Below are 19749 nucleotides of genomic sequence, written 5' to 3'. Positions count from 1 at the left end.
CACTGGTCAGCGGCAACGTGCAAACGAGAGGGGACCTCCACTAGGTGGCATTCGATCCTTCGAAAGATGGGGTTCTTTTCGACTCGACACCCACCTCGTTCCTTTTGTGCTTCAATAATATTCGGTCGCTTTCACGATGCTGATTTCATTTTCATGATTAGGTCTTTATGCCCTGGTATCGTATCCGAACCATACGAGTTCCCGTTTGGCCGTTGGTGCCGGGGTTTGTTCCAGCTTATACCGGGAACGTGTCGACAGGACAAGTTTGAGTGAACGAGGGCGCAATTGAACAAATCACCTCAACCGACGAGTCTTGCAACCATCTTGAGTGATTATGACCAGAACACAACTCATCCGCCGAGGAATCTGGATCACCCTGGACCCGACTCCTCGATTGGACCACATACGAGAAAGTGCCCGTTCCGAGCCGTGTCGCCACATCCAACCCTAACCGTCATGAATGTAATCCGGCAATTATCACCTAGCATACATAACGCTCTACAGGTACTCAGCAGTCATCCAATAACTGGTTGATCATGAGCAATGCTGGCTTGATTTAAGACAGGGTATAGATCATTTATTCGTCATACAATCGTCAACGCATTAGACTCCGATACCTTCCTCGACCTTCAACACCCAGCCTGTGACCCAACTTCCGGTCAGAAATTAGCAATCACATTAGAACAATGCAGCAACAGCCAGGCCCAGAGCAGCGAGGCCGAGAGTCTTCAAACCAAGTCCGGTTCGACCAGCAGCGCCAGTAGCGGGCGGGTTCTCGCCGTCCCCGGACCCGACAAGCTGTTCAAGATTGTGTCAGTAAGTCCTCAATCATCAAGGTACGTATGTTGTAGGGAAAAAAAATGGAATGAACTCACCGAAGCAACAGTATGCACAACACCATTCTCAACAATGACATCAGAAGCAGTGACCTTTGCACCATTGAAGTAGACACCGCTATCCCTGACAGCAACAGTGATGGTGCCGTTGGCCAGCGTCTTAAACACCTGTCCATCCTTCAACAGCGGGGAATAACCGACATAGTCGACAATGACGTGCTGACTGAGGATGCCGACGATCTGCTCGTCGGTGAGGGCCGAGATATTGACGGCGGCAAAAGCGCTGTCATCGGGTGCGAGGACGGTGATGCCGGCGGCCTCGCTGACGGGCCCGGCGAGGCTGGATTGGGTCAGGAGGGCGGTGAGGTTGGAGAGGTTGGGGAAGAGGGAGAGGGTGCTGGGGATGGAGCCAGGGATCTCGAGGAGACTGTTGTTGGCGGATTCGTTAGTGGCGAGTTTGGTGCTAAGAGAAGAGGAGGGGATGCCTTACGAAGCCACGGGCCTAATGACACCTCCGTCAAAGGGGATATCATCACCCACGACCGGCACAGCCTTATCCGCACCGGCAAAAACGGTTGGCACCCCCGCGTCTCCGACCGGCTTCTCGACAAGAGACTGATTGACGCCCGGGCCGAGGTTGACAATCTCCGGGTCACTCAGCAAAGACTGGTAGACAGCTGCAGAAGAGTTAGCCTGCTGGCGCTTGAAGCGTAGCTTCTTCGATCTGGTAGCCCAGTTCTGCACCGCAGATCTGGCGGCAATCCGGTCCTGCCTGGTGGGCCTGGTTGAGCTACGACGGCCTAGGGTGGAGTTGACGGCAGACTGGGTGTTGTTGGTGGCATAGATGATGAAGTTACTGCCGACGTCGATGCTGGAGAGAATACTGGGGTCCGCCTCTTGGTAGATGTTGGCGAAGTCGCTGAAACCATTCTGCTGGAGGGTGTTGATCAGGGTGTCGGCGGAAGCAAGGGTTGCCGCCGACAGGGCAAGGAGGACGTGGAAAAGAATCATGGTGATGGTGAAGTGCCGGAGATGCTAACTGAGGGAAAGGTGATTCGAGATCTTTACCTAGTTGGTGAGTGAAGACTGGTGTAGAAGAAGCAGTGGTGCAGTGAAACACAAAGTGAAGCCATCAAGGCCGGCGGGTCTGCGACTTCTTATTTATGGAATGCCTCAATAGCTTCTTCTCTTCAACTTCACACAATACTCTAGCCTCAACCCGGTAACTTGTATCGATTGCGGCCCTTGTTGATCGAGCTGCTGGCGGACATAGTCCGGAAAACCATCCACCAAGCCACCGACACCATTGCTCCATGGCAGTGCCACCTTGGCAGCTGCTAAATGAAGTGCCCAAGAAGCAGAGTGCCAATGGTCGAAACCTGAACCTGGCACAATTTGCATCCAATGGAGGAGTGGCCATTTACCGAAAACCGATCGTGAAGACTTCTACTTACACCCAAAAGCCCCGGTTGCCTCACATATGCAACTTTCATGCAATATTAACAGCTTTCGGCTTCTTGGCCTCATGCTTCTGGTTGAGATGGTTGAGGCCGGTATGCTGATAAGTGCTTGATCACTAACATAATACGGCTGGTGATAATAATCCAGGTATCCCGTCCTATCAGTCCGAGTTCTGCATTCCGCAGTTCTCAGTTCTCCTCATCTTGCATCGTTGGGTATCTACTACCTAGGTATCCATCCCTGTGCGGAGCTGAGGCTTTCTTGACCTATCAGATGGATCCAACACAAGTCATGCAGCAAGAGCTCTTTACATGATCCTCTTTCCTGCAATGTCAATGGATCTTGACATCGCCAGGCTGCGAACTGATCACAGATGATTTGACGTTATTTTGGTGATATGTGGTGAGCAGGAAAATGAAGGGGGCTGGTGGTATCGATGCAGTGTCAAACAGCTGGCCCATGATGAAGAAGTCCTGGTATCTATCGGCTCTGGCACTGACCCCATCCAGGCGTGTAAGTGGTGATGATTTATGGTGGTCAAATCTCCATTTGATGGACCCCTATTCGTTGCTCAAGAACGATTAGCGAATCAAGGGGATTACCGGGGACTGAAAGGGGTTTACCATCGCCGAGGTCACCGACCAGCCTTACCTAGTGAGTTCCGGCTGCAACATGCATGCAGGCGCTTCTCCGCACTTCGTCAGAGCACCAAATGATTTTCTGGAGCATGAAAATGAACCGCCCCAGGCGCTCCACTGCATACTGTATAATTCGAATTTCCCACAAGGCTCCGAGGATCAGAAGTCTCGGCGTGCTTCGCTTATGTAGGTGTGATAGAGGCTCAGCTGAAGATGCTAACGGATCCAACCATATCGGCCGGACGGGCTCCTTTGGTCATCACAAACCGCGTTCTGTCGAAGATATAGCTTGGCGCTCGCAGCCTTCTCATCCGTTTTCACCACCTTTTCTTCGAATCAAACTAACCACTGACCTTGCGTGAGGATGATTGGGCTTCGACGTGTTCAAAGCATCTTTTGACGCTGACAGAGTCTTGCTGCTGGTCAATTGTCGTTTGCTGTCGTCCACAGACGGTCAGGTAAGTGATGAGAAAGGGAAATGGCCTGCAAGCCGCAATTTCACGCACTCGCTGCAAGGAGGGTCTTGTGCATCCAGCCCGGGCCGTCACTGACAGTCGGCGTGAATTACGTGGCTCCAGATGGGTTCGGATGCACGAAAGTTTGATCCGGCCAACGACATTTCCCAATGAGCCACTGAAGGCTCTAAAGCAGACCAGGCTTGTGAGGTCGCCTTCGAGGTGGGAAGGTTGAAGAGTTGGTAGTGGCTAGTTAGTAGTCTCAGCGATGCACGTGCATGTTATCGAAGCCCTACAAAGGCTTTCATGATCGTTGTGCTGCATTGCTATACCGTGCCGTGGAGAGAATTGCGAAGTAGGGTTGAGATTATTAACCGAGCTCAACTTGAACGGGCAAGTGTTAGCACCTGCACAAATCTGTATTCTCCGCATGTCAATCATGGCGCTTGGTTTGTAAGTCTCTGCGTCCCGTTGACAGATGTTATTGATATCAGCTGTCATCACTCGGCAAAAAAACCTACAGGTGCTTATTTAAGCAATAGAGTGAGTCCTTGCAATTCACTCGCGGGTGTACGACACACCAGAATCATGCAAATGAAGACCATGACTCACAGACCCCAAAACTTCTGGGAAACTTGAGTCGTAGTGCGGCTGAATCATGTCCTTGACATTTCCAATGCCACGGCCTATCATGGTTTGACAACATGCAGAGAGGGGGGAGTTAAGAGGGTGAGGGGAGTGGTGGGAGTGTTGGGAGTGGAGAGAGGGCGGAAATTCCGAATGGGCTGTCTCCGGGCAGCAGCAACCTTTCTCCCAGCCTGATGCCAGGACTTCATTGAACCCAAAACACCTTCCAGCCAACCACTTGTCAAGCCTCGAGAAAACCCCGCCCTACTCGTCAGGTTTGGATGAGGAAGTCTTTGCCGAGGATCTAGAATTGCGAAGGTGGAGTTGAAGTCTTCTGGATGTGGAAACATGAAAGTGGAGAAGACAGGTTCAGGATGAAGAGCGAGACGCCGAAAGAAGTCCAGAGAACTCATGGACGTAGAGATGTTGAATGAGACTAGAGGGCGAAGAGAAGTCAAGGGCATGGGGTTTGGCTTGTGTCCCCTCAATGTGATTTTAGTGAAGCGCGGTACCAGCCCTTGCCACCTTTAAGTTATGGCTAGGTCAGTTTACCTCGAGTGCCACATATTGGTGAATCAGTGCCTTGTCAACTTACATTTCCAAAGCTTAAATACTCCGCTGAGCGCAAAGCCCAGGGTCAGGCACATCACCTTCTGGGTTGACAAAGCGCTTCGCAGCTCAAAGCTGAGCATATTCGAGCTCTTAGGCTAGTATCTGCGATATCTTGCCCTTGGTATCCATTTGATATCGGAAAAACCTGTTCACTGCTTTGTAAGTTTATTTGCTTCTCTCCCACAGTTATGACAACCGATGGTTTCCAATGTCGGCAAAAGCACCTGATTTTGAGGATACATGGGGATTCAAAGGGACCTTTGCTGACTCGGTCAACCCCGAAGAGCACAGCCAGACAGGTTCTAGGGGTGACCTACCTCATCTTTGACCAAGATGTCTGACATATACACCCCACCTCCACGAACGGCATACTACCTCGCACAGGCATTCTATATGCCTAGCGACCAAGGAGACCGTTGGGCTATAGCATTTTCCGGGAGAAGCTCAGTGCTTGTAGCGTCTGCGCTCTCCGTCGTCGTCACTCTGAGTTTCGCAGCCCTTTGGAAAATAATATGTTTCGTCTCCCTGATGTTCCAGGGCAACGAGTCCAGGAGGAGATTTGTTGGCATGATCATGCTTTGGAACTCGGGCGATGCGATCGCTGCATTTCTTCGACTGGTGACGTATACCGTTCGATGCTATCCACGGTCAACCACGAAGCCCAAGACGAAAGGGCCAGCGACTCCCAACGGGGCTACTCAAGAGCTCAAGACGGGAGAGTCAGAGACTACCAGCGGGGCTTCTCAAAACTCTCATCATGAAGGAAAGCGCCCCAAGCAAAGAGGTGACTTCCTATACGGCTTATCCCTTTGCCTCGTTTGCTTTGCCGTCTGGGGAGGGAGTGTAGCCATGTCGACGGTCGTCTCCTGGCTCGTTTCAATTGGACACGTCGCACCCGTTAACCCAAGCGTCTTATTTTACCCCGAAATTCCTAGTGAAGTTGCTGTTCAGCAGTTGAAGGATTTCGGTCTCCGTGCCCCAGGCATCTTGCGCTCTTTGGGAAGCGTCGAAGCAGCCAAGGTAACGCTACGCAATCGCGTGAGCATCGAGAGCGAGGATACCGGCCTCATTCCAAACGGAACTGATCTTGGCTATGAGCTCAGCTACAATTATAGCCTCACCGGAGTCGAGTTAGGTCTCCGGGGTGGCGACGGCCTCTCACTAGGGGTGAAGGGCTTCTGCAGAACCGAGTACGACTGGTACCGTCCTAATATCAGTACCAATGCCAGCGACGTCTACCACCTGTGGAACAACACGAATCAGCCATGGTCCGTCGGGCTGTCCGAGGATGCTATTACTCGCGCACCTACCGCCGCCTTCCAGTTTCTCAACGAGGACGTCGTGAACGGGCCACCAGCGAAATCCAACTACTCCTTCGCTATAATAGTGAGTTCCGCGCGGCGGACCAGCGTGACGGAAGGCAGTGACCCTTGGTATACGACAGAGCTGCGTGACCAGCCCGCTGACCCAGGTCAGTACAAGGCCAAATTCTGGATGAAGCGCGCCAGACCTATCTTGTCTTGCTGGGAGCAGATGAATTGGTTACACAAGGGAACCGCTCTCAACTCAATCGAGGACCTCAGAAAGCAGACAGATCGAACCATTCCGAACGTCCTCGTCGCAGTCCTCGAGGCAACATTCTTCGGTGGCCCAATGCTTGTTAGATTGGGGAACGCGAGCGGTGACTCGGCACTCAGGTCTGTAACCACCAGTCCCAACGGGGTGATTGATGCATTCATGTCATCCATCAAAAACGATATGGAGCGCCTAGTCCTCGCGAGCTTCGTAGCAACTCGAAACATCTTCAGTGACGCAACCATGTTCGATGGCCCCGAACAAAATTACCCCAATGTCTTCCAGGGCGGCAACGGACAACCCGAGGAAGGATCCGGGCACTTTGTGGTATCCAGCCCGGACATCCAGACCTTTTCGCTCACCGGGATCATCTGTTTGGTGAGCATCCTGGTCTTCCTCACAGCGATTTGGCTGTTGCTCGAGTTACTGCTTCTTGTGTTGAAGGGCCATCATCATCCCTTTTGGTGCAAATATCATGTGCTTGATGCGGTGCAGCTGTTTCGATGCCTGTACGAGAAGAACGACCCTCCTCATAAATTCTCCAGAACCAACCGTCCCACTAGCGAAAATCTGCCGAAAATTCGGGCCTATGGAGGCTGGCGGTGCATTGATGGGGTACCACAACAGCAAATTTTCCATGAAGGCGAAGACACCGCTTCTAACATTAAAGATGATTTTTGCTTGTTGGCGCCTTGCAAGGAGAAGTCCTGCATGGGGCATATTCTCAAAGATCTAGCCGATGAGGTCAATCGGAACAGCGTGATTGAACCCAAGGAACCTGTGAGATCTGATCGGACCACTCCGGAGCCTGATACGGCCATGCCTCAGGGTGACTATGAGAAACGACCCGCACAAGACATCATCAACCCCAGTAATTTGTCTAATGGCCACAGTTAGAGGTATCATCCATTGCGCCTCTCTATGCTTGGAGAATTGGCTGACAAAAACGACACGAGGTAACCTTTGGACAGGCTGTTACTTTCGACCTCTATTTTCGCACTTTCCTTGTCTTCTTTTTTCACTCCTTGAAAGCGTTGGATCCTGTTGGACGGTCTTGTGTAATAGGAAGAGGAAGCATTCATTTCGTTTACCGGCCGACCAACGATCATCGTTTCGCAGTAATGTCTGCAGCAGAGCATCGAAGATTTTCATTTGTGGAAATTCTGCCCTACAACTGATCGATCAACGGTGTCGGCCCCCCAGGGACAATGAAAGGCCCCTGCCCGCCAAAAACTTTCTTGTGCCTTGCAGCGGCGTATGACGGCCCATACATATTTAGGTACGGTGCAGATGTCGAGTGGAATGCGGAATTGGTCTCGCGGCTGTCTTGATCCCAATACAAGCGGCGGAGCCAGGAGTAGATATTTGGATAGTCATGTCGAATGGATTTGAGGCTACACTGAAACACTGGGCGGTACGCGACGTCGAATCGAATGATTGTGGTATACAAACGGACGTCAGTCTCAGTGAGGTTGTCCCCAAGAAGGTATTTCCTTGACTTTGTTTCTGGCGAGCCACCATCGCTGGGTGCAGGGGAGGAGAGGAGTTGCTCAACACGATCGAGTCCCTCGAAAAGTGGGTACAGATTCGCGTCGTACGCCTGCTGGGTGGTAGCGAAGCCTGTCTTGTACACTCCGTTGTTGATCAAATTGTAGACCCAGCTATTCACCTCATCGATGGAAGATTGCAGATGCTTCGGGTACAGTCCGCCACCTGGCCTGTTCACTTCACGTAGGTGTTCCGGCAGGAGGTGATCAAAGGCGGTAGTGAGCATGCGGATAATCTCGGAACTTTCGTTGTTGACAACGGTGTGGGTCTTCTTGTCCCAGAGCATGGGAACTGTAAAAGGACCGGTGAAGGAGGGGTCGGCCTTCTTGTAGAGATCGGGGAGGTACTTGAAGCCGTAAAAGGGGTCTGCAGGGAAGGAAGAACCTTTACCGCTAAAGTACCAGCCCGTGGGACCCATGGATGCGTGGAGTTCGTACAGGTCGATAATGTCCTCGAGTCCTTTGAGAATCCGGACTATGGAGGTTCTATGTGCCTGTTACCAAATGTGTAAGTTGACGGCCGACAAGAATAACGATCAAGTGAAAAAAGGAGCAAAGTTTACCCAAGGACATGTGGGCGAGATGTACAGAGCATACCGCCCCTTGTCTGCTGGAAATTGAGCATTGGGATCAGGGGAGATAAAATGGCGGAATGCGCTTTCGCTGCGAATGAAAGCTCCGGATCCCTCGTTATCCTGTTGTCCTGGGGTTAGCTGCGAGAGCTTGGAGGGGGAGGTATAGATCATAACCAACTTTGGAAGCCATTGTCAGTATGGAGATATTTAGCTAGAAGATGATGTTTTACAAGGCTTGCTAATCAAAGTTTGCGGATATGAAGACTGGCGCAATGGATGAGGGAAACGGAACGCAATCCTCGAAAAGTCGAAGTCAAGAAGTCAGGCCGGTCAAAGAAGAAGAGGGGTACTGGGCAACAACTCGACAATAAAACCGGGGGGAACGACTCGAGAGTCACATGAGTCAATGATGTGATGGTGGTGTAGCAATCAGTCAGCACAACGGATAAGTCGAGAAGCGTTGATGAGGGCACAGGTGGACGCAATGGTTCAGTTCGTAGGAAGAGTCAGGGAAGAAGCAGACGACGAGACTCGGATGGTGTTGAAGTCAATTGAAGGATTTCGTGGAAAAGGACGAAGTCTCGTCTGGGGTATGACCTAATCTAGAGGTACTGCCCTCTCCTGTGCCTGTGGGCAGTCATACGCACCTTCCCATCGACAGTTGATGACAAATTCGGCAAGGACAGCCACAGATGTCGACGCAGACGGAGAGTTGGAATTGTGTGATTGTTTACTGTGCAGTGTAGATGGTTGATGCTTCAGCGGTAATTGTTAGTGCATAACCCCCCCTGAGCAGTGAGGTTCAAAGTGGGTCCCACCCCCCAATCCATCAAGGTCCCTGGGCCTGAGCGTGGAGTCGTCTCGGTCGAGACCCATTCACGCCTCCAACGGACCCGCAGGACCCGCAACGCGCTAAGCTCTGGACTTTTCTCGCCGATTTTTTTTTTTTTCTCGGCGGCAATTGAAATTCCTCTTCGGGAATCGGAATTCCACTTTTGCAATCTTGAACCCAGCAACGAACAGGATTGCGAACCAGGCAATTCAAGATGCACCATTCAGTAATTAAGCCCAACAGCTGGGTAGCCCTCAAGCTGCCCTCCGGTGTTACCAGAGTTATCCAGGTCACTCCTAATACGTACGTCAACCGAGAACAATGGCGGCTTCAAAGTAAACAAAACATGGTGAGATGCTGATATGCCTTCATCGCACCACCAGATCGATCTCCCTTGGAAAATACGGCACCTTCCCCGCCAACCTAATCCTCGAACGCCCATACTACCTTACCTTTGAGGTCCAAGACAAGCTTCCCGAAGAAAGCTTTTCCCGCCTCCGAGTCGTCCCCCCTTCCGAACTTTACGCCGATGTCTTCGCCGAAGAGGACGCCGAATGCGCCAACCCCGCTGCCGGTCCTGGTTCGAACAATGACGCCGTCATTGCCACCGCCGCTGGCGAAGAATTCAGCTTAGTCGATGCCGAGAGCGGCAACGTCATTGCGCGGTCTACCCAAGAAGTTATCGACGAGAACGCCCGCCAGAAGCTGACACAAGCGGAAATCGAGGAGTTGAAGCGCGACGGGACCAACGCCGGCAAGGACGTCATCGCCAAACTTCTCTTGTCGCATGCTGCTCTCGACCAGAAGACTAGTTTCAGTTTGTCCAAGTACAAGCTGTTGAAGACGAAGAAGTACATCAGGAGGTTCCAGGTCCTGCCCATCGACGTTCCCACCTTTTCCAACTGGCAGCTGGAGGAGAGAGATGCTAGCAAGATCTTGGACATTCGCGCCGAGATGATGGGTTTGGTCGGTTGCTGGGGTAACGTTCACTATGGCGGTGCGGACGTCTTCCTGGAGGATCCCAAGGCGACAACAGAACAAGGAGAGGAGGCTCTTGCACCCTTGCAAGAGGACTTGCTGGCTGGAAGGTGGCTAGTTGTCGATGATACCGGTGGTCTATTAGTCGCAGCCATGGCCGAGCGCATGGGTGTTCTCTACAAGGAAGATGACGAGACCGAGGAAGCGGCGGAAGAGGAGGAAGCCACAGAAAAGGCCGAGGAAGAGACGGAACCAAAACAGGAATCTGACACGACCAGCCAAAAAGACACGGAAATGATTGACGGACAACAGCAAGCAGCAACATCAGAGACAACAACTCTTCCCCGACACCCCAAGCGCCCGCGTGACAACAAGCCGCGCGACTCCGATTTCGCCGTTCCCTTTTCGCAAACCAACACCATCACCGTCCTTCACGGCGCCAGCCAACCGAACCTTTCATTCCTCAACTACTGGAACTTCGATGTCACCGCCCCACAACACCCGCCGCACCCGCTACTGAACCACCTTCTCACGCTCAGCTGGCTGCAGCTCCTCAAGCCCGAACTCGACACCTCGTACTCGACCCCTCCCCTCACTGCCGATCCCGAGACCTTGAGCACCTGGAAGCCCAGCCGCCGCGGCAACTTCCACCGCAAGCGCAGACGCTACGCCCGCGTTCGCCACATTGTCGACAGCACGCGCGCCGGCAACTTCTCCGGCCTCGTCTGCGCCAGCACCATGGACCCGATCTCGATCCTCAAGCACGCCCTTCCCCTCTTGGCCGGCGGCGCCCCCGTGGCCATCTACTCCCCTTCTCTCGAGCCTCTCGCGACACTAGCCGATTGCTTCAGCGTTGCCAGGAGGACGGCGTGGAACAGCGGACACGTGGCGGAGATCCAGGGCAAGACGGCCGAAGAGCTGGAAAAGTGGGAGGGAAGCGAGCAGTTCCCTCTCAACCCCACGCTGTTACTGGGCACAAGCATCCAGACTAGCAGGGCGAGGAGGTGGCAGGTGTTGCCGGGCAGGACGCATCCGTTGATGACGGAGCGCGGTGGTGCGGATGGATATATCTTTACTGGATGGAGAGCGAAGCCAGCGGAGGGCAAGATTGCGGCCAAGGGCAAATTTAAGAGGAGAAAGGTGGAGGAGAGCGTTTCGACGCCGGCTTCGGCATGAGTGGATTGGTCGGAAAGAGTTATTTATGGGAGTTCAAGGATGCCACTTCTCTCCCCGTGCATCGGAAGATCTCACACAGAGGTTTCCACGGAAGCAATGAGGTCGAGGGAAAGTCAGAAAGGAAAAGACAGTTAGAGCGTTTCGAGGCTCGCTTACAGTAGGTGGACTCGACCAGCCGAGGAGGAGTGGAGGCGACCATGGGTTTAAATGATTATGCTTTGTCCATGAAAGGCGGGCAAACAATGAGCAGGAGTCTGATAGTGGTAGCAGTTAGGAGAACCAGCATGACCGATATGCATAGATCTCGTTTGCTCTTAGATACCATTTGCACGAAATAGAGCTGCAGTAATTCTACTAATCGAACGTCAACTGGAGATATAACCCATGTCGCTCATGATCGGGTTTCAAGTGTATGTGTACTCGATCTATGCCTGATCGAACCGGACCACGCAAAAACAACAACAACTGAAAGTCTTGCTCGCTCGCCCCAACACACCCTCACACTCTAGGAAACTTGAAATATTATTTGTGTAGAGTACGTATTATACTTTGGCGCTAAACGATTCCATGCAACGCCATCTGAACAGGGAAGGCATCGCATCAGAGTCCCTTGCCCATGAACTTCCTCTTGGTAAAGCTCAACCACCACTTGCTCGGCTTGTCCTCGGTCTCGTCGTCGTACACGCGCGCCAATAACCTCTGCGCCAGTTCCTGCCGGACCTGCGACAGGTACTGACGGAGGACTTCTGCGTCTTGACGGTCGCGGGGGGGTTCATACATCTGTTTTGCGTCAAACTTATTAGCTGCCATCCATTTTCTTGTTCACCGCCGCGGGCCACATCTACTCCCATCACATTCACCGTATTCTATCTCCGCCCTAAATCCTTTACGCCAAAAAAACTCACCTGATTCAAAGGCCACCCAGGATCGCCCGGCAACGCAAAGTTCACATCCAGCGCCGCATTGTTCACTTCCTTCGTCGCCTCCCTAACGCCATAGTGCGGCTTGATGCGGCCCAGACAGTCGCTGATGTACCAGATGCCGTAGACCAGCAGGCGGTCGGCGGGGCCCTGGATCTCAAAGTTGCGGAAAAAGGTGTTGGCGCGGAAGAGAGCTAGCGTCTCGTCCAGAATGTCGTATGACTCCGAGTCCGGGTCGGGCGACTCGTTGGCGGCGAGCGGAGGGTCCGGGAAGGGGAGAGGGTAGATCGGCCCGCGGATCTTGGTGCGAAGCGGGAAGAGAGGGAAGTTGCCGATTAGGCGGGGGGAGGGGTCGGCGTTGAAGACGGAGTTGTAGGCCTAGAGAGTGGCGTCGTTAGTTGAGAGATTGAGAATGGGAATTTGTGTGTGAGGTGAGGCGAGAGGCGAAGAAATGCGATTGGGCGCAAAGCGGTTCGTGGTGTTGTGGGTGGTGGTGATGCGATCATGGACGAAGCTTTGTCTGACGATTAAGGGGTAGCTGGCTGGCTGGCTGGTATAGCTTGGGGAAGCTATACGCATAGCGGCTGGGTGTTGGGAGCTTGCGAATGGGTGCGCTTACCGGCATTGTGACGGTTGGTGTCAAGCTCCCTCTATGAAGCTATTACCAGATTAAGCAAATGGTGTTCAAGTTGGAAGTTAGGTAAATCTGGGATGTCGTGTTGACTTGACCGCGTCCGGGTTCTATGGCGCAGCCTTGCGGGGTGATGGGGTCAATTGGACTTGGGCTGGCCTTCCTGGACCTGCAGCGTGCCAGCGATGGGCGATGGCGGCTTCTCCTGCGCTGACGTCGAGCTGGCGGTGACGACCGCTGCTTGCACCGTGCCGCTGTGACGGACTCTGTGACAGTAGAGCTGGACTTGGTCTGTGCGTTACCTTTCTATTTGAATTTGTGGCTCAGCAGTGGCTGTGTCCGGACTCCGGATGAGGCCTGGTACAGTCAATGAAGCACTCCCGGTTCCCATCACGTGTAGAGTTACCGGAGCCGGCCTCGTCATCGGACAGGCAGCAGCTCGCTTGACTCCGATAAAGTGGATCTTTGCGGCCTGAAGTGGAGCCACCTAGTCCCGGGGGAATCGGAAGGTCTTGCACAATGCATCATCTGAAGGAGGAGAGCGAATGTGAACAAGTCAAAATGCCACTCCATTGGTATACAGAGGAAGATTCAGTTACACAAAGACTCTTCACGTGTCATGTAGTCAGCCACCGCGTTCGACGTGAGCGCCCGCTTTCCATGCAACTTAAGCTGCTGTGTCTCGGAATCCAGACAAAGAGCAGGACTCCATGCTCAAGATGGTGTTCCAAGGATCCATCCCATCATTACTCATTATGGCGGAATTTTTCAAGGAAGAAGATTGACCGAGGTTCACGCCGTGGTCGAGTCCAACAACCTGGAAGAGAGCCAACACCTGAATGTTGGTTGGATAGGACGAAGTTCAACACCGTGAACGCCGCGCTGCGCCCACCGCTGCCTGTTTGAACAACAGGGGGGCCCGTCGTCAAGGAGAGAGGAGAAGACTCAGAAAGCAGAAACATTGAAGAAACAAGAGGGGATGCCAAGACAATAAGTCACGGGAGCTCGTGTGCTAGCGCGTCGTAGATGATGAAATCAGCCAGCAGTCCAGACTTGGCTGGCTGTTGTTGGCGCAATTGTTCATCCGACGCAAATCCGGCCGGGGACTGCCACACACCCGACAGGCACACCACCAGTCGAGAGCGCTACTACGCTGCTTAGAGGTACTGTGATAGTAGTGTACGCACCAACGCGGAATCAAAAGCGCCGTCGTGCGCCGTCCACTGAGAAAGGGTGATGGAGGGGTATTTGGGGTTCTCCAGTCCCATCACATCACTCACTGCGTCACGGTTCTCTCCTCTACCTACAACTGCCTTCTTCAATCGTTCATTAAAACCAGCCCTCCGCTTCTTCACGCCCAAAGACAAACACAAGAACCCGGACAAACCCCTCCCACTTTTTTGAACTAGGAGGCAAACTTTGATCCTAGTGCTTTTTCCCCCCTCTTTACGGTGACTCAGTCGTTACCAGCGCGACTTGTTTTGGATCGCTTTTCTCCATTCCTCAAACCAAAACAAAACATCATTCCAAGCACCATTCGTTTTCAGGTGAGTTGCTTGCATGTTTTACCGGCGCTGCGAATTTGGTGTGATTTCACCTGTGTTTTGTGCGTGGGGCTGACTTGGATCAACAGAAAAAGGGGACCCCAGAAAAAGGGAACGTGCACTGCAGTGGACGCGCGCATCACTCCCTCCACAAAACGCTCTGCCGATCCGCCCTAGCAGAGCTGTCGCATCCACTCACTGCACTGCGCTCCGCCCATTGAATAGGTCAACAAAAGAAGACGACCTACCTACCTACGGACCAGGAACACTCTCCCCCCTTCGAGATAGTTCCCGTCCACTTGCTTCTTTCATGACCGCATTTGAGTACGTCCAGTCCCGCTTCATTTTGCGACTTCGCTCTTTTTTCTTCTTTCATCATATCATCGCGGCAACACTTCTTATTTCTCAAGACGACCATTCGTTCTGGCAATAGCTGCATCGCGCCAACGTTACATCCACATTACAACAACCTGGAACTACATAGCTGACGCGCGCCTCCAATCCCGGCTTCTTTTGTCTTCAGGTCCCTCATTTCTGGCAGTGGCACCTTGTTTGGACAACTGCGCGCCATGATAGAGGTAGCCATGTCAGCCTCACGCGACATAGCCGGCCCATCGCCGGGCCCTACACAACAACCCCCGGCCTCAGCCTCCGAAATTCACAGCCCCGCCTTCAGCAGCCAAAGTACCGATGCATCGACGTCATCGCCGCCGCGCCGGAAACGGACCAACCCAAAGAAACGAAAGGTTCCCCGGGTATACCGCCCCGATGAAGGCTCTATATACGACATAATGCACGACAATTCTGGCAAATCGCTTTACGTTCTTCCCATTTGCTGGACAGATCTCCATGCCACGCTCCTTGGCGCATCGTTCACCGAAGGTGCCCCTATTGTCACGCCGGTACCGGAATCTATTCATGGGCAATGGCTCGATCCTTCGCTCCTTGCGCGCCAGCTCACCGACCAACTTCACACCCTTATCAGGAACGAACCGTCCATGACACGAGTATTTTGCAAAAACATGGCCATGAAGAACGCAATGGGCATCTTTTTCCCGGATAGGCTAGCAAACCCCAAGATGAACGCCGAGCTTGACATTTACTTTGGCCAGCGCGTCTTCCGGAAGGCGGTGCGCATCCCGTGCCTGTGGAAGACACCCATCGGCAGTTCATTCGCAACAATACCCACGGTCCCAAACGACTCCTTTTACGTACCCAACAGCCCGCAGGAGCCGCAGCCTGAAATACCCCAGCAGACACCCAACATGCCGATTCTAGCCTACTTCAACAAGTCGCAGCTAGCTTTAATACGACAAAACCTGTTTAGGATTATTCAGACGCCCTTCAACCCCAATGACGCTGTCGCCGGTCTACAAGCACTACGCTCGAAACATTTGATACCCGCCGACGTCGATCAGGATCCGTATCTTGTCGCGATGATGGTCTCCATGGCGCAATCGAATTTCTACCAGGACGCTTTGTACTCGCAAAAATCCGACTCCCAACAATCCACGCGTTCCAGCAACGGCAAACTCTTCGAGCTTACGGAACCAAAGTTCGAGGATACCAAGGTTGCAATCATTGCCCACGACGAGGGCATCGAGAACAACCCCCGGTTCCTTGTCTACACGGCGACGGTTACGGCAGATTACATGGAGCGGTGGCTGTACCCGCTCAAGGTACCCCAATCGTCCAAGAAAGCGAAGAAGCAGATCAGTCTCGACATAACAATGACGCCCGTCCCCTTCTGGCCCATTCTCGGTTTGAAAGAGCGTCTAGCGAGGGCGCTGGGTAAGGACCTTGTCGGTCCGGACGTGTACTCCGACCTCTATCCCGATCACATCGGCTTCTGGGACCTCCTCGTGGAGCCACGCAAAGGCGCTACCAACAACAGCACACCACCGAAGAACGAATCCAACTCGAGGAAACGACGTGCTGATAGGCAAGGAGGAAGGGAGTCGCAAAGTAGTCCGAGCAGTCAGAGTCAAAGTCAAAGTCAGAGTCAAAGTCAAAGTCAGAGTCAAAGACAGAGTCAGGGCAGTCAGGGCTACAACAGCCAGGGAAGCGCCACGAGCTCCCAGAGCCAGAGCAGGGGGGATAGTGAGAGTGATAGCCAACGGGAACCCTTGTCCGAGGTTTATAACAGCAGCTTCGAGGAGGAGGCGCCCGAGAGCGACGCCACTACGAGCCCTACGAGATCTGAGGCGGACCGAACAGACCGAGCAGATCGTGATCGGCCCGTACTAAGTCCGAACACTAAGAGGAGGAGGACGGCGAGGTCTGTCAGTGCTGTGGAGGTCCGTTAGTTGCTGACTCACAGTCGGTCGATCGACTGATGGTTCGTGAGGTGAGATCATGATCATGAGGCTCCTTTCTTGTCTATGCTATCTACGCACACATTGTATTTGTTATGAGTCATGTTCTATTGTCGTCTGGGTATCGTGTATGTTTGTCGTGTTATCTCCGTGTCACTGGAAGTGCATGGGTTTAAGAAAGGCTAAACGGGATGCGTGGGATGGAAGGCATAGAAAGAGGAGGAAACCACGAACGGGCCTGCTTTGCGTTACGAGGATGGCGTCTCAGATGGGAAGCTTGGGAAACATGGAAACGATACCCCCTTTGCAAATCCAACTTGTGGCTCGTTTGATCAATTCGGATATGGTATATCGAAGTTGGTGTTGAGATAACTGGTGTCCCGCTGATAATAGTGTTGGTGTCAAGTGGAATGGTTCTGCTAGATGTCTGTTTGGTTCCTGTAAAGATATACGATGATGGGTATGGCGTTTGTGTAAGAACACACGTACTGTTGGTTTTGGATTAAAGAAGACCCCTCGCCCCTCAGGGCCATGTAATTGTTCATCTTCGAGCGTTTGTTAGCAGTCAATGTTGCATCGAGTTTGTCAGATAATCCATGGACACAACAAACAATGGCGGAGTGTCCAGTGCAGCTAGCAAATCGTTCTCATACAGAACGCAACAAATGATAACTCGCTCTCAGAGATCCAAGCCCAAGAGTTTCCAATCTAATTTAGCCATGTTCTCGTCGGTTTTATTCACGATATTTGTGATTGTCACCAAACCTTTCAAAGGGAAGATGTCAACCCCACCAATAACTCACCAAGTAAAAGGAACATATTACTTTTTTTCATGCGTGCCTTGATCACGACTGCTGTTACTGGCCAATTTGATGAGCTCCTTTCATGTGAGCCTACCACGAATTCCAGATAAGGGACAAGTAAGGTACTTTTGACTGTCACAACGGTCAAATCCATGTGTCAGTGTTGGTGTTACCTGCACTGCACGGCTAGGAAGGTGAGACCCAAAGATGTACGAGTGGATGCAGTGGTGGTGGCGCCTCTCTTTTCTTGTCTGTTCCGTTGTTCTGCCCCATGCTCTTTATTCGCTCGCTCCTTCCTTTTACACATTGATTGTTACCGGTTCAGATCCTGAGGACAGATGCGAGTGTTCCTTGTTGGTGTCTACGCGTCCTGACTTATGCTGATTTTAGATGGGGACGTGATGATTCATGAGTATGGTGTGGCTTGCGCTTCCCGCTTATGAAGTTTTACGTTAACATCAATGAGCTGGCCGGTTCTTGCTACAGTCGTCTCAAACATCGACGATGAGCGTTGAGAGGTGGCAGCTTCCATTTGTGAGGTGTGTCCAGATTGGTCACTCCGTTTCTTGTGCCTGTGGTGCTCGCTCGATTCTCAAGTCTCGAAAGAAAGATTCCCATTTTCAGTCAGACACTGACACCTACAATATTATAATTCTTAGGTACCTACATATCATTTTCCTACCTACGTATATACATAAAAGCTTGAACGAGCTTCGACACCCTATACACACAGTCTACTGCTCATCTTATCGAAACTCAACCGATACTACCTCTCCCTAACGAACCCCTACCATTGCCTTGACTTGCTTTCGCTCAAGTCATCAACCAATCTTCAACTACACCCCAGATCATCAAGAATCACAACCCGCTTGCAATCATGGGTCTAGAGGACTTTGTCGAGGAATTTGTCGACGCTGTTGACGGGCAGGAGTACGTTCACTCTCACGTGCACGCTTCTCCTTCAGCCATATCACATATCCCTTTGAAGTTTCGTTCGCCAAGCGGCAAAGCACACTTGGATTTTCAAGTCCAGAAACCTCGTTCGATCCCCCGCCGGAGTCGCCCAAAGGCAATCTACGCATGTGACTGACCTAGGTATCTTACCCCCTCTTCAGTGCCGCCGAGCAAGCAACAGCCGATAAGACGGGTGATGACGCCATGAAGGATGCCGTTGTTGACAGCAGTGAGTTCAACGATGCTACATATCTTTCCCCGGTAGACCCGGGTTTGTTCTGATAGGTAACCTCTCTGCCAGTCGTCGATGAAGTAGCAGAGAAGGAAGATATCCCGGCGGCTCTCCTTCCTGAGATCAATAATGCTGCTAATAATGAGTTCAACAAGCTCTGAGATTAATCAGTTTGGGGGTGCTAGGCGACATGGTGAGAGGCAGTGCGTGCGAGAGGAGTGTTTTGCGGTCAGACTGGAGAGCGGGCTTGGAACATGGACATTGGAGTTTAAAAGGGACAGAATCGTAATGTTGACCTTGCGGGAATCGTTCTGGAGATGGGGGAGTGGTTTTGGTGGCGCTGGGACTTCCTGCGCTCGGTGACCTGGCTCTGTCTATATAACAATAGTCGGACGATTATCTCGTCTGCTTCTTTCGAAAACTCACGAATAACGCCATCTCACCAATGGAGATCCCTATCATGTACACAAAGTTCGGCTTTCAACCACCATGTTCACATCTCTCGATGAATGTCTGGTTCCTTGCAGAGATAGTATGTGAATCGGTAATTTCTACCAATTGACTCCACCTTGCCCAGTCCCGTTCACGTGCCGCCATTGAGCATATTCATCGTCTCGATACCTGGAAGGCTTGTAAACTATTGGCAAGTCGTTACCGTGGATCGTCAGGAACAAAAGACACTCCCCCTTTTTTCTTTTTTGCAAAACGTGGGACTGCTGGCTGATGTGGGTGTGACGGGATTCTTCAATGCCACCACTTCCAGTAGTTCAGGGAAAGCACAACTAGAGACGGGACGATCGAGTGGTGGAACACGATAGTGTGGACTGTGTGTGGTGAGTGGCGGGCACGCAGGCCGTGAGATTTTAGACACGGGGAGCTACGCTGTAAGAGTCGATAGAATGAATTTGACTGGCAGACTGTTCCACATCCGCTCCCCAGCTGTGATGCGTAACACATGATCTTGACCGGCGAAAATGGAAGCAGCGCTGGTGTACTGTGAGGAGGACATATTTAGGTTGGCTACTTAACATTTTTGTT

The 19749-nt window shown here is 52.3% G+C and overlaps 7 protein-coding genes across 8 annotated transcripts; 4 read left to right on the top strand and 3 right to left on the bottom strand.

Annotated features, from left to right (window-relative positions):
• Positions 1-467: 467 nt before the first annotated feature.
• Positions 468-1920, bottom strand: NCU09568 (hypothetical protein). Its single transcript, XM_954400.2, has 3 exons — positions 1327-1920; positions 876-1263; positions 468-798 (listed from the first exon to the last, which is right to left on the bottom strand). The coding sequence occupies exons 1-3, from the start codon at positions 1845-1847 to the stop codon at positions 679-681; spliced, it is 1029 nt and encodes a 342-aa protein (XP_959493.1). The 5' UTR covers positions 1848-1920; the 3' UTR covers positions 468-678.
• Positions 1921-5478: 3558 nt separating this feature from the next.
• On the top strand, positions 5479-7301 carry NCU09569 (hypothetical protein; the record flags this gene model as incomplete). Its single annotated transcript, XM_954587.2, has 3 exons — positions 5479-6079; positions 6101-7103; positions 7176-7301. 2 exons carry the CDS (start codon positions 5479-5481, stop codon positions 7099-7101), a joined length of 1602 nt encoding a protein of 533 aa, XP_959680.2. The 3' UTR covers positions 7102-7103; positions 7176-7301.
• Positions 7065-9049, bottom strand: NCU09570 (glutathione transferase). The gene is made up of 3 exons (XM_954588.3): positions 8505-9049; positions 8315-8446; positions 7065-8245 (listed from the first exon to the last, which is right to left on the bottom strand). Exons 1-3 carry the CDS (start codon positions 8514-8516, stop codon positions 7373-7375), a joined length of 1017 nt encoding a protein of 338 aa, XP_959681.3. The 5' UTR covers positions 8517-9049; the 3' UTR covers positions 7065-7372.
• Positions 9050-9269: 220 nt separating this feature from the next.
• Positions 9270-11687, top strand: NCU09571 (tRNA (adenine-N(1)-)-methyltransferase non-catalytic subunit trm6). The gene is made up of 2 exons (XM_954589.3): positions 9270-9461; positions 9542-11687. The coding sequence occupies exons 1-2, from the start codon at positions 9373-9375 to the stop codon at positions 11310-11312; spliced, it is 1860 nt and encodes a 619-aa protein (XP_959682.1). The 5' UTR covers positions 9270-9372; the 3' UTR covers positions 11313-11687.
• NCU09572 (ARP2/3 complex 21 kDa subunit) lies at positions 11578-13111 on the bottom strand. Its single transcript, XM_954590.3, has 3 exons — positions 12852-13111; positions 12218-12610; positions 11578-12092 (listed from the first exon to the last, which is right to left on the bottom strand). The coding sequence occupies exons 1-3, from the start codon at positions 12855-12857 to the stop codon at positions 11913-11915; spliced, it is 579 nt and encodes a 192-aa protein (XP_959683.1). The 5' UTR covers positions 12858-13111; the 3' UTR covers positions 11578-11912.
• Positions 13112-13952: 841 nt separating this feature from the next.
• Positions 13953-17311, top strand: NCU09573. 2 transcript variants are annotated; one of them, XM_011397002.1, is made up of 3 exons: positions 13953-14410; positions 14497-14731; positions 14931-17311. In XM_011397002.1, the coding sequence occupies exons 2-3, from the start codon at positions 14718-14720 to the stop codon at positions 16711-16713; spliced, it is 1797 nt and encodes a 598-aa protein (XP_011395304.1). In that variant the 5' UTR covers positions 13953-14410; positions 14497-14717; the 3' UTR covers positions 16714-17311. The 2 variants fall into 2 exon arrangements, with proteins under 2 accessions (XP_011395304.1, XP_011395305.1); XM_011397003.1 differs by having other exon boundaries at positions 14497-17311.
• An 877-nt stretch (positions 17312-18188) lies between these two features.
• NCU09574 (hypothetical protein) lies at positions 18189-19191 on the top strand. The gene is made up of 3 exons (XM_954592.3): positions 18189-18455; positions 18641-18708; positions 18781-19191. The coding sequence occupies exons 1-3, from the start codon at positions 18403-18405 to the stop codon at positions 18870-18872; spliced, it is 213 nt and encodes a 70-aa protein (XP_959685.2). The 5' UTR covers positions 18189-18402; the 3' UTR covers positions 18873-19191.
• The last annotated feature ends 558 nt before the right edge of the window (positions 19192-19749 follow it).

This window comes from Neurospora crassa, linkage group VII (assembly GCF_000182925.2).
Source record: "Neurospora crassa OR74A linkage group VII, whole genome shotgun sequence".
Lineage (NCBI taxonomy): Eukaryota > Fungi > Ascomycota > Sordariomycetes > Sordariales > Sordariaceae > Neurospora > Neurospora crassa.
Note: the sequence above shows the minus strand (reverse complement) of the source record. Positions and strands in the feature narration are given on the sequence as shown.

Bases quoted from the DNA above. Each gene is read 5' to 3' on its own strand.
- NCU09570 (XM_954588.3), bottom strand. The intron at 8,246-8,314 runs GTAAACTTTGCT...ATTTGGTAACAG, and splicing joins TCTCGCCCACATGTCCTTGG to GCACATAGAACCTCCATAGT.
- NCU09574 (XM_954592.3), top strand. From the start codon at position 18,403: ATGGGTCTAGAGGACTTTGTCGAGGAATTTGTCGACGCTGTTGACGGG. The intron at 18,456-18,640 runs GTACGTTCACTC...CCCCCTCTTCAG, and splicing joins GACGCTGTTGACGGGCAGGA to TGCCGCCGAGCAAGCAACAG. The intron at 18,709-18,780 runs GTGAGTTCAACG...CCTCTCTGCCAG, and splicing joins GGATGCCGTTGTTGACAGCA to TCGTCGATGAAGTAGCAGAG.
- NCU09571 (XM_954589.3), top strand. From the start codon at position 9,373: ATGCACCATTCAGTAATTAAGCCCAACAGCTGGGTAGCCCTCAAGCTG. The intron at 9,462-9,541 runs GTACGTCAACCG...TCGCACCACCAG, and splicing joins ATCCAGGTCACTCCTAATAC to ATCGATCTCCCTTGGAAAAT.
- NCU09572 (XM_954590.3), bottom strand. The intron at 12,093-12,217 runs GTGAGTTTTTTT...GACGCAAAACAG, and splicing joins CTGGGTGGCCTTTGAATCAG to ATGTATGAACCCCCCCGCGA.
- NCU09568 (XM_954400.2), bottom strand. From the start codon at position 1,847: ATGATTCTTTTCCACGTCCTCCTTGCCCTGTCGGCGGCAACCCTTGCT. The intron at 1,264-1,326 runs GTAAGGCATCCC...CGCCAACAACAG, and splicing joins GTCATTAGGCCCGTGGCTTC to TCTCCTCGAGATCCCTGGCT. The intron at 799-875 runs GTGAGTTCATTC...AATCTTGAACAG, and splicing joins TTGTGCATACTGTTGCTTCG to CTTGTCGGGTCCGGGGACGG.